The sequence below is a fragment of the Python bivittatus genome, unplaced genomic scaffold (genome assembly GCF_059951505.1).
Source record: "Python bivittatus isolate LINGU-HERP-01145 unplaced genomic scaffold, Pbiv_v1 ctg000440_np1212, whole genome shotgun sequence".
NCBI classification, from domain to species: domain Eukaryota; kingdom Metazoa; phylum Chordata; class Lepidosauria; order Squamata; family Pythonidae; genus Python; species Python bivittatus.
The window spans coordinates 6,755,414-6,771,793 of record NW_028277063.1 but is presented as its reverse complement, the minus strand read 5'-3'; the positions used below and the strand labels follow the sequence as shown (position 1 = coordinate 6,771,793).

Sequence of the window (16,380 nt, the reverse complement as noted above, 5' to 3'; positions counted from 1 at the left end):
GTTTAGATTTAGTCGTGGCCACAGCATAACTATAACAACAGTCAAAATATATAAAGGGATTTGAGGTGGTCTTTAGACAAAGAAGCACACAGTTCTCTGCAGGTCTCAGAAATGTCTGGACTCATGTCTTCTTGCAAGCCATTGAAGTATTCCAGAGACTGGGCTCTTGTGCCTATTACTGACAAAAGGCATGTATGTAAACAAGGCTGTAGATCCTGCAATTAAAATGATTGGAACTGAAACATTCCATACATTCTGTTTATGAAGAATCACACACACACACACACACACACAGAGTGATGTTCCCTAATTAACACTGTTCCCTCCCTGCAATGCACAAAGGATGCTCCTTCAAACAAATCCTTTAAATCAGTCTTTCCAAACCTGGTGTGCTCCAGAAGATCTAGGATTGTAACTCTTAGTTTCGCTTAATCTTGCTTTACAGGTTTGTCTGTTAAGTTATCAACTAATTTTATAGTAATACATTTTTGTAACTGCTGTGTTTGTCTGATTTGTATTGTATTGGGGAAAGTATTTAACAACATCATCATTTGGAGGGCACCAGGGTTGGGAAAGTCTAGGGGATGTTGTTTTTAAGCCAATAAAAGCTGGAGCAGATTCCCACCCACACCCCATTCCCAGCTGCAGAATTACACGAGCCAGTAAAATGGATTCACACGCCAAAAGGTTGATTTTCATAGATTTTGAAAGAATAAGGTCCTCCCTTGCTTCCTCCTGAAGATAGGTCAAGTATATTATTAAAAACCTGATAGGTTAGTTCAGTGTTATTCAAACTTGACAACTTTAAGATGTGTGGGCTTCAACTCCTAGAATTCCCCAGCCACCATGGAAGTTGAAGTCCACTCATCTAAAAGTTGCCAAGTTTGAGAAACACTGGATTAAATCAATGGCAGAGTTGCCCTGCAACCTGTTTCACACTGTGGCTAACCAGATGCCACCGGGTACCCCAAACAGGAGATGAGACCAATAGCAGATTGCTCTGTCCCCTTCTTTTAAAGTCTGCTGTGCTGGCAGCCATTATGACCAGGCAAGGAATACCAAAGAATTTGGCACACTGTAGAACTGCTGACAGCCACCGACTCCCCCCACACCACCACCAATGGTACTCTGTGACTCGATAAAAGAACAGTTTGCATGCAGAAGATCCCGTTCCCACTAGTTAGGCTCTGCTATATGACATGAAGTACTTTTACCTGCCCTTTGACACCCCCCTGTTCAGCTTCACTGCATGTACTCATGTTCTACTATTGAGGAGTATCCATTCCATGCAAAATTTTATACAACTTTGTCATTAGCTCTCTTGCTCACCTTCTCCTCATTAAATTCATCCCAAACATTGTGAAAATCCTCATTGGGGAATTGCTCAAGGCCCCTAATGGTTTTGGTTGCCACCCTATATTCTGTACCTTTTCGGGGAAGAACAGCATGGATGCACACCCAGCCCAAGCCAGGGGTACAGCTGTAGGGCTCATAGAGTTTTAGGGACAACCCAAACACGCTGCAGGTCCAGTTAATCAGTAGGAAACCAGGAATCCGAAACAGGATTGCTGAAAGTCAGAGGAAAGCAGCAAGGTTCCCCACCCTCTTCCAGCTTCTGTGCTCTTGTTCAAGATCTCTCAGTTCCCCATTGCTAATGGCAGAACGCACAGAGAAATGAGTCATATTCAGTGGAGAATGGATAATCCAGTGTATCTCCTACCCAGTTCAGGAAAGCAGAAAATCGATCAAGCTCTGAACCACAACCCAACAGAGCTGATGACTTCAGACGATAAGACAGAAGCATCCTTGCCAATATGAAAATAATTTAATGAAGGCTTAGAGTTCCAAAACCCATACTGTACCTTGGAACACAGGACAGCTAGTTTTCCTTTTCCTCATTCTTTGGTATATCTACAAAATTCCCTGAAGCCAAGTGAATAATGTTTCCAAGTGTCCCAAGGTCTTCAGGCTCTGTTTGCAGCTAAATGCCTCCCCAGTGATATATCCAGCACATGAGAACCGTTTTCCCTAGTCAGTGTCCAAAAATTCATTGCCCTCCATGTGGAATCAAGCTTTTGACCCCCATCTCCTGCCTTTCTGGAGATGTAGCCACCATGATTACTATTCCCAGGCCTCCATCCTTTCCCAAGTTTCCCCCCTTCCATCAATTATAAAGAACAGGTATCTTATCACACAGGCCTACATTTTCCCATAATGCCATGGGGCACCAGTTCCTGCTATGATGGGGATTTCTACCAGTGCTCTTTGTCCAACAGGACCTGTTTACAAAATTCCAGTGCCATAAAGACTGCTTTAACATTAAATTAGGCCTGTGTGTCTTCCCCAAGGAGACATGATAAGAAGATCTCCACTCCCTCAGGCTTTTCCTGCCTCAAGAAAGCTGTGATGTAGGGAATACCATCATGCACCTTGCTACCAAGTGACCTGTGGTTTTTTGGAATGTGGTTCTCAGCCTCAAAGCTTGGACTTCCACTATGTCATAGAGCCACTGCCTCCCATCTTGAGTGGCTAAACACTGTAAGGCCCCAGTCTTTTTGTCCCTAAAGAACCAAGGAAGGTCCGCCTTAATTGTCTGGCAGTAAAAGTCACAAACTGCAGGGTCTGAGCTCCTCAGATGGTGGAGATGAGAGATTTGAGAGAGGACTGGTTGGTGGAAGAAAGGTTCTCATAGCTGTGGCACAGGCACGAGCAATCGGAGGACGTCTCATCATCTCCTCCAGCAACTCCACCCCCATTGTGCAGAGGACGGTGATGGGGGGCCCCACGTGTGGTGCAGATCACCACACGGGTATGTCGGTAGGCTACAGCCCATGCCTCACCCCCGAGACACTGGCAGCGGTTCCGTGGCCCTTTGGAGGAGAATGGGACTAAAGAATTCCCCGTCTTCTTTTGCACAAAAAGGCAGGTCCTGGAAAAGAGAGAGAAATAGGTGATGTGGCCAGGTGACTCAGGTAGCAAGACATCAGCAGTAGCCACGCATTCTGACTAATGCTACTCATTGCACTTTACAACAGCACAATCATGCTCTGGCAACATCAATTTTCAACTTGTTCCCAGCCCGTTGGTGATACAGGTAGTACTCATTTAGCAACTGCCTTGTTTAGCAACCATTCATAGTTACGATGGTGATGAAAAAGTAATGTGACCAGTCCCTGCATTTACGACCTTTGCAGGTCTGTAAAGCAAAGGAAAGCTGAAGTAAGATCATAAGCACAGTTGTGGTTTCACTTAGCGACCAAGTTCCCGGTCCCAATTGTGGTCACTAAATGAGGACCACCTGTACAGTTCTAAATTGTCTTTAGCTATCTTTTTCCCTTTAAGCCAACAGGATTCCATCACAGCTTCAAGATGTGTAAAACTGGTAGTTCCTGGTCATCCATTATCTTGGAGATAAGGTCAATTGACCTGCTGCTGATGTGATCAGAGGAGTTTGGGGAGATGCTGGCTTGGCCCCTCCCCTCTGGTCACTAGTCATCCTCCATCTCAGCCTCTTGTGTCCTTTCCATTAGTACTTTGATTCTTGAACTTCTTTCCTACCCATTACCTCCTCACAACCCTATCTGTGGCTGACACCAAAAATGGAGAGCAAAGGAGAGTCACCTTCCAGTATTTTCTAGGAGGAAGAAGGGAGAGTATGTTTATACCAGCCTGTTTTAGCAGTATTCTGAAATGCGCCTTTATCTTAGCATACAGCAGTCTTGTTTTCCCTCATACAGAGAAGAAGGAAGGATGTTGAACTGGGCTTCTGTTGTTTATTTGCTAGTTTCCCTGTATTTGTCAGTTTTAATCATCTCCCCTCTCCACTGAAGGTGGAGGTTGCTCAGCAACTAGTCTGTTTCAGATCTTTTCTCAACAGGACAGCGCTACCTGCAGTTTCGCCCCTGAGACAATTTCTGTCTTGGTGTCTGTCTCTGTTTGTCTGTCTGTCTGTCTGTCTGTCTGTCTGTCTTTCTCATTCATTCATTCATTCATTCATTCATTTCCCATTATTTTAACTTGGGAGATGCCCAAATGGAGTGGGGCAAAAGAACCCAGCCTACAGAAGACAAGCTGAATCTTGCACACAGCTTCTGCAGGGGAGGGTCAAAAGAGGCAAGATGGCCGTTGTGGCCTCACAATCAAAGCTTCCCCACTTTTGTACACATGCGTACAAAGGGATGGGGTTCGTTTGCACTGCTGCACCCACCATCTTGCTAGGTGATCTCCCAGCCCCTTGGTCACATATTCAAAGGGGAGGGCAACAAATGGAGAAAGCCTATCACCTTGCCTGTAACAATTGCCCCATTCACAAATCAAAATGTGGCTTTGGACAGATGCAGTCAAGACAGTAGATTGCAGAGGCAGTTGAGGGAATGGCCCTGGGGGCAGTTAATGTTGGCACTGCTATGTGCTGACTCAAGGAAGAACGGGTGGACAGTAACGGGGAAAGGTCCTGGGAATACGTTGGTTGCCCATCATTAGAGGCATACCATTCACACTTTAACACAGGCTTCCCCATAATGCTTGGACTACCACTCCCATCAGGCCAAGCCATAAATACAAATCTGTAATCAGGACAATATATACCAGGAGGAGGAGGAGGATAATGGACCCAATTTAGATGAAGCTAAATTAAATCAGTGGAACCAATTGATTTGCACATTTCTGCTCTAATTGACAAAGAATGCTTCTAAACGGAGGGCTCCAAATTCTATCAATCAAATATATTGTGCAGTTGTTCAGTCCTTTTCTCCTTAGCAAGGCTTTTGTTGTATTATGTTCGTTTTTGGTAGGCATAATCAGAAAATGACAGCAGCAGTGAGAAAATATTGGAAGATTACAAAAAGAAGCAATCATGTTTACATGCATAAAACTCCATGAAGGAGGCAACATGATTGCACAGCTAAAAATTTGTTCTTGAAAGACTAAATTTGGATTGGACACACCTATAGCAACAGCATCAACAAGATTCCAGAGTAACTTACATGAATGTATCACACAGAAACATTTCCTAGTGTAAGTCTAAAGGGGCAAAACCCAGTGTGCCTATTAGCTTCTGACATCTCCACATTATTATTTTAGAATACAGCACAGTGTAAAATTTAGTCTTTCTTTTAAAACTGCAATATGGAATATATGACCCTTCAAATGTTGCTGAATTATAACCGCTGGCCATGCTGCCTGATCTACTAAGAATTGTAGTTTAGCAATACCTGGAGGCCACCAATGCACTACCCCTTTTTTCCATATATATGAAACAACTTTCTTGATAGCCAGTGGTGTCTGTAAACAAACTGATGACTCCCAAATGATCATATATACTTGATCACACAAATGGTCCCTTCACCACCCCTGTGTCCATGGGTGTCCATGCTGCTAATGGTTATTCTGTGATGTTGTTCTCTCTCTCTCTCTCCTCTATGAATGACTCTAGTCATTATTGCTTGCCTCTGCTTGATGACAACTCTTCTTCCATGAGGCTCAGGGAGTTTGCCTGTTCCCAGAGAGCCTCCGCACACCTTTCCACTCTCTTGGCCTGAACCAACTTTTCCCCCAAATTTATTCTCTCATCTTGCAAAAAAGGAAGGGAAGTTACGGCTCCTTGTATCCAGCACTGATCAGTCCCTGGACTTCCAAGCCTCCAAGAAATTAGAACAGTACACAACATCTCCCAGTCAGCTTGAACCTACCTCTTGCGCAAATGATACGAGACAAGGATGATGGCTAAGATGAAGGTCCCTGTGGCCGTATACATCACCCAAGCTGTGTTACAAAGACAGAAGAGATCAATGGGTGTTCAACGAATGTTGAAGTATTAAGCAAGGAGTTAATCAACCATCATGCCAAACACTACTACAGCCTTCCTCAACCTGGTGCCCTCCATACATATTGGACTTCAAGTGCCATAATTGCCTGCCACTAAAAAATTAAGAAGGGATCATAGAACTCCAAGCCATGTTCACTTTGGCCTAACTGGGATGGTTTTAAAGCCCCTTTCAAGCCTCTCTATAATTGCAAAGCCTCTGCCACTAGGTGGTGCCATATTTAATATACTGAATAATACCAACATCTTCCAGATGGTGTAGGGAACACAGAGCAGCAAAACAGCCTCATTACTCTGGAGGAGACAGAAGGTTAGAAGATGGCAACCAATTATATAAAGTCTTAGATAGCCTGACAAACAAGAGGAATGATTTATTGATGTCCATGTTCTTAGGAACATGGCACAAACATCAAAAGTGGAGATACTCGCCATGAAAATGTGTGTGAGTCAGTATACTTCTGTGTATGGTATGTATATATACACACGCAGGTTTGCATGAACACAAGTCAACCAGATATGTAGGCAAAGGAAGGCCCCCTTCTATTGACAATGTGCATTCTATTCTTCTTTGACTGCGTCATGGAACTACATATGCCAAGCTGAGAAATTTGGCTTCAGCTTTGTGCGCTCTTCTTAGTCCCTCTGGCTTAACAAATAGATTTGAAACTGGCGGAGCAATACCTAGCAAAACTGAAGTCGGTAAGGCAGAGGCTGAACAGAAGCCAAAAAGGGAGTTTTCAAAACCACCTTTCCCATTCCCATAAGGACAGCAGAAAAAGATGTGCTAAATAAGTATATATCTACAAACTGGCTAACTGTCATACTGTATGGATCACAATGCCCAGTTTTCTGGCATAGGGTTCTGATTTATCTTGCTTTTGTTCCTTTTCCATACATGAGATTCAAAGTCTTGTTCCAAATAAGGGGTCGTCTGCTAGGATCCTTTGTGTTCATTCACCCAGTTTGGAGTACAAAGAGTATGATATCAGAATGAGAGGAAGAGGTAACCTCTAGTGGTTGATTGCAAGACTGTGATACCCCAGTTTCATCCTTCCTCAAGTTGACCAGGCTGTCTAGGAATTATGAGTTGCAGTGCCAGCACATCTGGAGAGCCCACATTAGGAAAAGCTGAGCTACACATTAAAGGTGTGCATATCAATCTGTTTCTTCTCGATGATAATATTACCTGTTTACAACCACTGCATCCCATTTCTGCATTTTTTTTGCTTAACCTGCATCCAATTTTACAGAGCACTAGATACTTAAAGACATATTTTCTTTCAAATATCCCTTTATAAATTCATTTCAAAAATACACATTCCAAATGCGTGGCAATCAGGAAATGGACAGCCCTGTTTCAATTCATAATCTGCAGAACAAAGAACAGTTTGTATAGAAATGTGAAAAGATCCCGTGCCTTCAATGTCCCTATTATCCATTTGAAAAATACGTTTTAGATCATTTTAGAATATGTTTTAGAGCATCCTGGTGGTTGTTTCTTTGTTTCAGTCAGAAACTGTTTCTGGGAAAGAGAAATTCTGCAAAGAATAAATGAGGGCAGCAGGTTGGGGAATTGCTTTCCATCCATACCTATTGCTCTATTCCAAATTATTACCCTTGAAAATATCCACCTGAATATTATGTCTGTGGGAGAAGATGCTGAAAAACTGTTCTACTTAGAAGATGCACAGGCAACATTTTTAGCTGTAGACAGCCCTTAATTTTCTTTCTGCTCCTGAAGGATAGAGGAGGTATATATAACAAGGACTGTATACTATCACCAGAGATGAGACTGAAACCCCCTTTATATTTTTTCAGGTCTGGAAGGATTTAAAAAATGCAAAAGAGGTGCATGATATGCCTCATCTATTATATATATTTTGGGACCAAAACCAGGCAGAAGGTTATGGGGCAATTTTAAGCACTGTGATCTGGGGATTCTCCTAAAAAATTGAAGCTGGGGATGCATGCCCAGGCCCACCCTAGACTTAGAAGAAAGAAATAGTAGATGAAAAAAAGGATTAAGTACATTTCTTCTTGCAAATGGTATTCTCTGCTCTGAATTCTCCTCTTCCAATTTTTTTTTTTTTTAATGATACCCTGGTTCTCTCAGCAAGCGTAACCAGAATGCAATATACAGCTGGCTCCATAGTCTCTTTGGTCCAGGGCAAAACTACAGTGTCAAAGAATCTGTTTTGCCTAGAGCCAACCAGTCAAGCTACAACATTTGACAGCTTCATGGAATAAACCCACCCCAGGTCTAGTCCTTTACCTCCTACCCCAATGGCAGAGTCATTGGAACTGTAGGTCCAGGTGGAGTTCAGCCAATCAGAAGAGGTTGGGACCAGACGGGATCCATCACCTGGAAGGGTCCGTAAGTTGACCGAGGAAGCTTTCACTCCTGGATGGAAATCAGAATCTTGAAGGATTTTACAGTGGATTTTCAACATAACTTCTTACTAAACTCTCAAACTTGTTTCTCCCAACTTTCCTGATATGATAAATAGTAACACCAGCCTCACCAATTTTGCCACATTGATTTGGCATGAACATACAGTTGTTCTGAATGTAACCCTGGCACAGTTAGAACAATTATTTATTAAAATTTAGCCTTTCATTACCATATACTATTGCATTGGCTCTGTGTGTGTGTGTGTGTGTGTGTGTGTGTGTGTGTAGCCATGATGAGAGTTGTAGTAGAGGCAAGTTGTGCAGATGCAACAAATGCAGTTCATTAGCAACTCTTTTGAGACCCATTTTTCAGTCAGTGGAAGTGGTGGACTGCGGCTTTAGAGGAAGGCTGGATAAAATACAAGAATTTAAATCAGCCAACCAAACAAAAACTTCACATGCAAAAGGAGACAGATCAAGGTCTCTTTAAGATTCTGGGAAGCTCAAAAGCAAAATGTTCACCTGACCCTTTTTTCTCAATGCATGGTATACCAATGTATTTTTTCTCCTTTCGCTTCTCTTCCCTGTTGAAATCAGTGACCCCATAAATGGGAATACGTGGAGTTATATTTTAACATACCACCCAAATGAAAAGTACTGATCCAACCAATCATTTCAAAGATTGAACTGAACCTTGTGGGAGCCTGGAACAATGGTGCCTCCCAGTCTCGCAAATTCAGCTCTGTTAAAGAGATCTCTGGTGACACAGCCAGATTACTGGTCTGGGGCTACAGAAAGATTCAAAGGGATGTCAAGAGAAACTGGCCTATAATTAACCCTTTGGGGATATGGGAAGGTGCGTTTTTCATATTAAAGGTGCTTTGGCCAGATAGCAGTAAGCATGGGTAATAGGTTTCTCAAGGGATCCTGAAAGATGTTCCAAGAGAGAACATCTATACTCCTTTTCTTACACATTTGGATCCAGGATCTACTAATTAGAGAAACTGAGCCCCAGGGAAAGAGATTACAGGCATTGGATTGAGCCCAGAGTACAAGGGTAAGATGCTTCTAGTACAAGCATTTATCCACCACCTTGCAGGTCAAAGACAGCTGGCATCTGTCATTATATTGCCTGAAAAGTTGACCTTATTCATCTTGCTGAGTGTCTCCCTCTGTAAGCGAGCCCACTCGGGAGACAGAAGCGGAGAGAGAGAGAAAGCTCCTGTGGAACATCACAATAAGGTTTAGAACTTTCCTCTAACATTTTAGTGAGGTAACAGCACCAATCAAGGAAGCCAAAATTCAGTGAGTACCTCGATACAAGATGGCAAAGCCTTGGGCTTGCAGAAACTGGTCTGATTGGAAGGAGAGGAAAAGGTAGTCCGTGGGGAAGAGCAGAGGTGCTCCTGGCCTTCGGCGCCCATCAAACTGGGCCAGTAAGAGGTCACTGTGTCCATCCCGCACCTCCAGGCGGTCGTTTGGATCATGCACATCAAAGATCCGGAAGCTGAGCTCTACAGAATCACAACCTGCAGGGTAAAGGACCCAGCTGCAGTTGCTGTTGGCTTCGTAGTCATCTGGGAACTGCGGAGAGTAGATCACGCCAGAGAGATCACTGAAGTTCCCCTGACAAGCCCCCATGGAGACTGGAACAGTGGGAGAAAGAAAAGTCAGAACAGAATTGCAATCAGTATTAAAGGTAAAGCCTCTGCTGAATTAAGCTCAACTTTAGGTTATGAAATTTAGATATTTTTAAGCAAAAAAAAAAAATTATAATAAAATAGTGAAACACAAACAAGGGCACCATCAACAAAAAAGGGTACAATAGTGGCTATTTAGTTACATAAACCCTATATGCAGCATAATGATGAAAATAAACTAAATGTACCAGAACAGAACATAAAAAGAGTTAATTAAAAAAGATCCAAATATGTAATATCCATTTAATGTTGGTATGGGATTAATTCAATCCTTAAATTTATCATTAAATCTAGACCATATAGAAATATATTTGTTCAACTTCTCATTTTCAGAATAAAAAGGCTTTTAAAAAATAGGTAACATATATTGAATCCATTCCTTAATATCAAGATGATAAGTTTTATTCAATTTATGTAAGTTTGCCAAGCCCTAGGCTTAGGGTACAGCCAAAAGTCTTCATAAAACAACAAATTCCCTATTTTAGGAATATAAATAAACAACTCATTTACATCCCATTTCTTTCCAAAATGATGTTGAAAAATACTTACAGTGCCAACATTTAAAAAATCTGATGTCCAACCTTTTAAAAACATTATTTGAGGAATCCAGTAGACATAAAATAATACGTTCTGCTGAATTACCTTAATTCTTAAATCCTAAGAAGTATGTTTTACATTTTTTAAAACCTAGACCCTTTGATTTTTCCAAGATTGGATATTCCAATTCTTTGTTCCACAGTACAGATATGTAACTACAGCTAACCTTCCTTCTATTTTTTAAATTCCATATAAAACTGAATTGTTGGCTTCACTTTAAGCGCTGCACCTCTTAAGCATCTCAAGACTCCAGGTACTTCTGAAGCTACTAAAAGCATCTGGGCCATGCTGCTTTGTCAGTACATGTTTCAATGATATATACTGCCAAGTAGATGTTATGGGTAAATCATATTCAGAAGGCAATCTCTCAAAATATTTAAAACAACTATTAAAAATCAACTGACTTAAGATATTTATCCCTTGTTTGGCCCAGACATCCAAATAGAAGATCTGCCTCTCTATCTTCAAATTTGGATTCTTCAGCATTAGTTTCTCATGTGGTTCTGGGTCAAAACTTAAAACACTTTCCTACCTTCCAATGATGTTTAATGAGCAATCCACATAATGGTTTAGTGCAATCTGTGACCTCAGTCAATATCTCTTAAACTAATTCATTTTAAAGGGCTTGTGATCAACCAAATATGCCTAATTAGATTAGAACCAGGGAAACCTATGGTCAACTCCATTCTCAGCTATAGAAACTCACAGGTGACTTTGGCACCAAAACTCTTTCAGACCAACCTTTGGTTACCATTATGGAAGTTCAATGGAATCCTCTTCCCTTGTAAGCCTCCTTGAGCTTCTGGAAAAAAGTGAATTGTCCTATCTGACTGTAAGCCTCTGGGCCATTTCTGCTTTGTCTGCTGGAGAGCACAGAACTTCATCCAGCAAACTTCTTTTTTGGTCAAGGAAATAGCGTTTTTATAGCAGACAGAGCTTTGTATACAGGTAGTCCTCACTTATCAATGGTAATTGGGACTGGGAACTCTGTTGCTAAGCGACACGGTCGTAAAATGCAATATCACATGACCACACCAAGTTACACAGCAATTCTGCCAGTCTCAGTTGCTGTCGTTAGGTAAATACCACACGGTCACAGCAGCCCATGTTCACATGATTGTCATTTGTGACCTCCTGCCAGCTTCCCCATTGACTTTGCTTGTCGGAAGCCGGCAGTGAATGTCATGTGACCACAGGACACTGTGACATTGTAATTGCATGCTGGTTGCCAAGCGCCTGAATTGCAATTATATGATCATGGGATGCTGCAATGGCCACAACTACAAGGACCAGACTTGAGTCCTCCTCATTCAGTGCTGTCGCAACTTTGAATGGTTGCTGAATGAGTGGTCATTAAACAAGGACTACCTGTACCTTATTATCTTATCTTGACCTCTTGTCAATAAAGTAATATTCTGTTTATCTCTTGTGAGATTAGTCTATTTTCCAAATGGAAGAAAGAAGGGCTGAAATTCCTAGTCTCCTGCCTCTACACTACAAAGCCAGTCTCAGCCCTTCAAGGTAGATCAGACTAGGAAACTAACATCATGTAGGTCAATACACCTTTACTGTAAAGCTATAGTAACAGAATCTTGCAAAACTGAATACACCTACCCCCTCTCTCCGTTTATGTTCTTGAGAACTAAGAATGGGCTTGTCTGAGATATTTACTCACACTATATTCTTGCTCCAAACTCAGACCTCTTTTATCTGACCATTGCCTTGGTAGCGTCTCTTCCTCCTATCCCTCAAGGCCATTCCCTCTACCCTCTAGCAGGAGGTTGTATTATAGAATTTATTTAATTTTTTCCTGATTGCTATTGCCAGCAAGACAGCATAGGTGGTGACTGGGAGGATGTCAATAAGGTATTGCTTGGAAGGTAGATAGTATTAATGGGAACTGCCCAGCCACTACATATAGCAGGAGGTGGGGTCAGGATATGAGGATCCTAGGAGAGAAGATTTGAGATCTCCATCCTCCCGTGTTATAGGCTCAGCTGTACTGCTACACCTCTCTTGATAGCCTGCTGGGTTATCATAAAAATGGAGAAAGGAGTTCCTCCCATTTTTAGATCTATCCCACCTCCCACTAGTGTACAACCTGGCTCTGCTAACTTGCATGGGGTTCCACGGGGGTTTGCAGCACTGGGGGTAGTTGGTAACCTGAGGATGCTCTCTCCGCCTTTTTAGTTGCACTATACTTTTAACTTTTTAGTTTTAACTGTATCTTTTGTAGTTTTTAACCTATACATTTTTACTAAGATTTTATAGTTTTTTTACTTGTAATGCCACCTAGAGTCACTTGTATAGTGAGATGGGTGGTGTATATAAATTTGAAAAACAAACAAACAAATAAATAACAATACCACCAGTATTCTTGCTCTCACACACCCTATTTATCATTATTTATTAGATTCATACCAATTTTAGCAAAATCTAGGAATTTCTAGGAAAAGGTGTTTGCCACAAGTGCTATGTATATTCAAAACTCAGTGTAGACCTTTGAATGTGGACTGCTGCACCACCCTAATGATTATAGAGGGCTGGTGAAAGCTGAATGGGGGCACCTTGCCTAAGGCTAAGCAGTGAGCACGTGGTTGATCTTAGATCTGAATCTGGGGCTTGTCGACAGCTACTACATCCTACATCATAACACTAAAAGCAATTAATAGAGTGTACTAAACACTGCATCCGGCTACCATGGAGTTGTCATAACCTGGCCAAAACTAAGATCCACCTACGGGAACAGTTTTCTCTTTTCCTGTGCAAGCAATATTCTTACATCCTGCAGTTGGCTCAGATTTAACAATTATGCCTCATAAGCTCATCTATTTCTGTGTGCAACCTCTGAGACAGGAGGGAGGTGGCACCTGGAATGCAGCTGTTTACAAGGATCATATGCATAAAATAATACTCTGCATAGCTAGGTATCTCACGGTGATGGGCTGCAGAGTGCTTGAGTAAACTACCTCAATTTTACAGCGCTTCTGCACAGCACCAATTCTACTTCCCAATCCAATCCTCCCCCCGCCCCACAACAAATTTGGAAGACAGATCTGTGATTGTTGGCACTCCTTGGAACTCTGAAAACAGGCAGGAACACCTTAAGCCAATCCCTCAAGCTAACCAAAAGGTGAGTGCAAAAAAATGCCATTCATTCTGGCCCTGGGCCCTGAGCTACAGCAGTTCCTGGAGCAACAAAAACCCCTTGCCCCTGATCCACACAGAAAGGGGAAAAACAAATTGCTAAGCCCACCTGCATGTTTTCCATACACACTCTGTGCTTTTCTTGTCGGGCCATTTTGCAAAAAAGCCCTAAACTACTGGTATTAGGGAAAGCTCCTTTAATATGCATTTTTCTGCATATAAATTCCCACTGAAAGTTGTGACGACAGCATATTATTGCAGTGTGCTGCCAGGCCTTCCATGGAAACTGCTTAAATGAGCTGGAAAGATATGGTGGGGCAGTTTTTTAGAGGTATTGTGAAACTTACTAGGAGAATTAAGGTTGGGTTCACTGATACGGTTGTGAAATCTCCTAGATCAGGGTTTCTCAACCAGTAGGACACATATCAATGGTGGCATGCAGAAGCAGTCAATGTGGGATGCAGTTCTCCTCCCCACATTGAGAAACAGCCTACAAGAGAAAGAGAAAGTCTACAGAAAAAGAGCAAAACAACCAGGCTGTAGTTAAGTGGGATGATCTTAGCAGTCCTGAAAATTCAGGACTGGAGCAACCTCTGAAAGGTTTGGGCTAAGGAGAAAGATCAAATAACCCTTTGCACTAGTTAGCTCATTCTCCCATTATTTTTGATTTGGGCTTAGGGGAAAATTACTCTCACAGTGACAAACACTGCTTCTGCCTTCCTTAGCGTCCACTTTTGATTTTGAACTTACAGGAGAAAAAATTATTGTATTCATGCTTTTTAATGTCTTTAGAACTTACAGCAACTAATAACAGGAGGCTGAAAAACTGGATTTTTCTTTATATGTTGATAGGAACCAACAGTGGCGTCTGCAGGATCTCACTGCTCCACACCTTTTGGGTGTTCACAGACCCTTGCCATACACATAGAGAAGAGGCGGGACTTACGTCATGATGTCATGGCCCTGCTTTTGTCAAACTGACCCCCCCTCGCCCCTCCTTCCAGGTACGGCTCAAAACCAGGTTCTGTGATAGGGTGGGATTTAACACACAAAGGATGTTAATTTGAGGACCCCTATCCTAAAGAACGCCAGGTTCAAGCAAAGGGGAAAGGAGGAGAGGCAAGAATTCCATGTAGAGAAAAACAGCCCACCCTAAAACTCCACAGAGCTCGGGCACAGCAGATCACGAACCAGATTCAGATTTGAGCTGCACAGAAGCTGAGCCCCAGAAGAACAGTGCTGTGGGAACACATGATGTCAATGCTGGATTGGCATGACTGCTATGCTTCGAGGGCTCCTGAGTCAGCTGTAGGTGAATTTGGGAGGCTGAAAAGATGTTCACTGGGTTCTAGGTTAGAAGGACACTCCTGTACTGGGTGTTTAGAGCAGTGTTTCTCGACCTTGGCAACTTTAAGATGTGTGGACTTCAACTCCCAGAATTCCCCAGCCACCCATGCTGGCTAAGGAATTCTGGGAGTTGAAGTCCACACATCTTAAAGTTGCCAAGGTTGAGAAACATTGGTTTAGAGGAATATTTAATACTATCCTGAAAAAGGCAGCACTCTGTTATTTCTTTATTCTTTATTCTGTTTTGTCTTTACATTGTTGTTAGATTCTGTTGCGCATTCGGTATTGCATTTGTTGCAACGCCAACTGATTGGTAACTACTATTTAATGTTTTGCTTTGATTCTTTTATCTGGGAGCCTCACGTTCTTCATTCTTACATCATTTTCTTATGTAGAGATTGTCCTTTGAACTGAATGTTCAAAATCCCTGCTTTCTGCATTCAGTTTGAAGGCACAATATTTTATCTGAAAGAATGCATAGAAACACAAGATGATGCTGAAAAAAGGTATTTTTGTGGAAGCACGCTTAGTTACAATTGTCTGCCCCCAAACCGTATCCAGATCAGAGGTTCCTAATAGGAATATAGAGTCACCCGTCGGGGGAGATGGGCGGTATACAAATCCAATAAATGAATGAATGAATGAATGAATGAATGAATGAATGAATGAATGAATGAATAAATAAATAAATAAATAAATAAATAAATAAATAAATATTTTGAATTTTGGGAACATATTGTGGGGGTATGGGGAAATCACAATTTGCAGAATAGCTACCATCCAGTTACAAAACACTGATTTGCCAGAATGCTACTTTCCACTGTCTCCCTACCTCAATGTCTTACCTTTGTCCTTTTTCTGGGCAGACAGAGAAACCCTTATAAACAATGCAGAGGAAAGTAGCCATGCATTAATCTTACAAGGTCCAGTTGGGGCCCAGAGTCATTCTTGGAAATAAAGTTAATATTGGAAGCTGGCCCTTAGCCTGACAGCAACCCAGGAGGTGGTAGGGAGCCCAGGTATGGGTTGAGATAGATACATACCTGTAATTGCACATGGCTTGTCAATATTATATAACATGTACATAAATATATTTGTTGTATTATTTTTCTGTCCCCTTGTATATGGTGCACATATGCATGAGTTGGTTTTACTAGCGTTCATCTGATAACTATGATTTCAAAACAATAACTGTTAGTAATAAATTCCCCATCCAAGTAAATATATCCATAGAGAAATTAGTTTTTGGAATTTGTACAACTGAATTGGGACCAGCCCTGATAGAGTCAGACTCCGGGGTCTGAAGTTAGATTTGGAAAAAGGGGGACAGGGAGTGCAGGATCCAGAGCAGACAGAAGTGACAACTCAGAGGAG

At 41.9% G+C, this 16,380-nt stretch overlaps 1 protein-coding gene across 1 annotated transcript in view; it reads right to left on the bottom strand.

Moving 5' to 3' along the window:
- The window catches only part of KREMEN2 (kringle containing transmembrane protein 2), a 37,136-nt gene continuing 20,756 nt past the window's right edge, over positions 1-16,380 (bottom strand). The window contains exons 6-9 of the mRNA XM_088142786.1: positions 9,529-9,861; positions 8,097-8,225; positions 5,691-5,763; positions 1-2,929 (exon numbers count right to left, since the gene is read on the bottom strand). Coding sequence (XP_087998912.1) covers positions 2,632-2,929; positions 5,691-5,763; positions 8,097-8,225; positions 9,529-9,861 — 833 coding nt within the window. The 3' untranslated portion in view covers positions 1-2,631. The remainder of the gene's footprint in view (positions 2,930-5,690; positions 5,764-8,096; positions 8,226-9,528; positions 9,862-16,380) is intronic.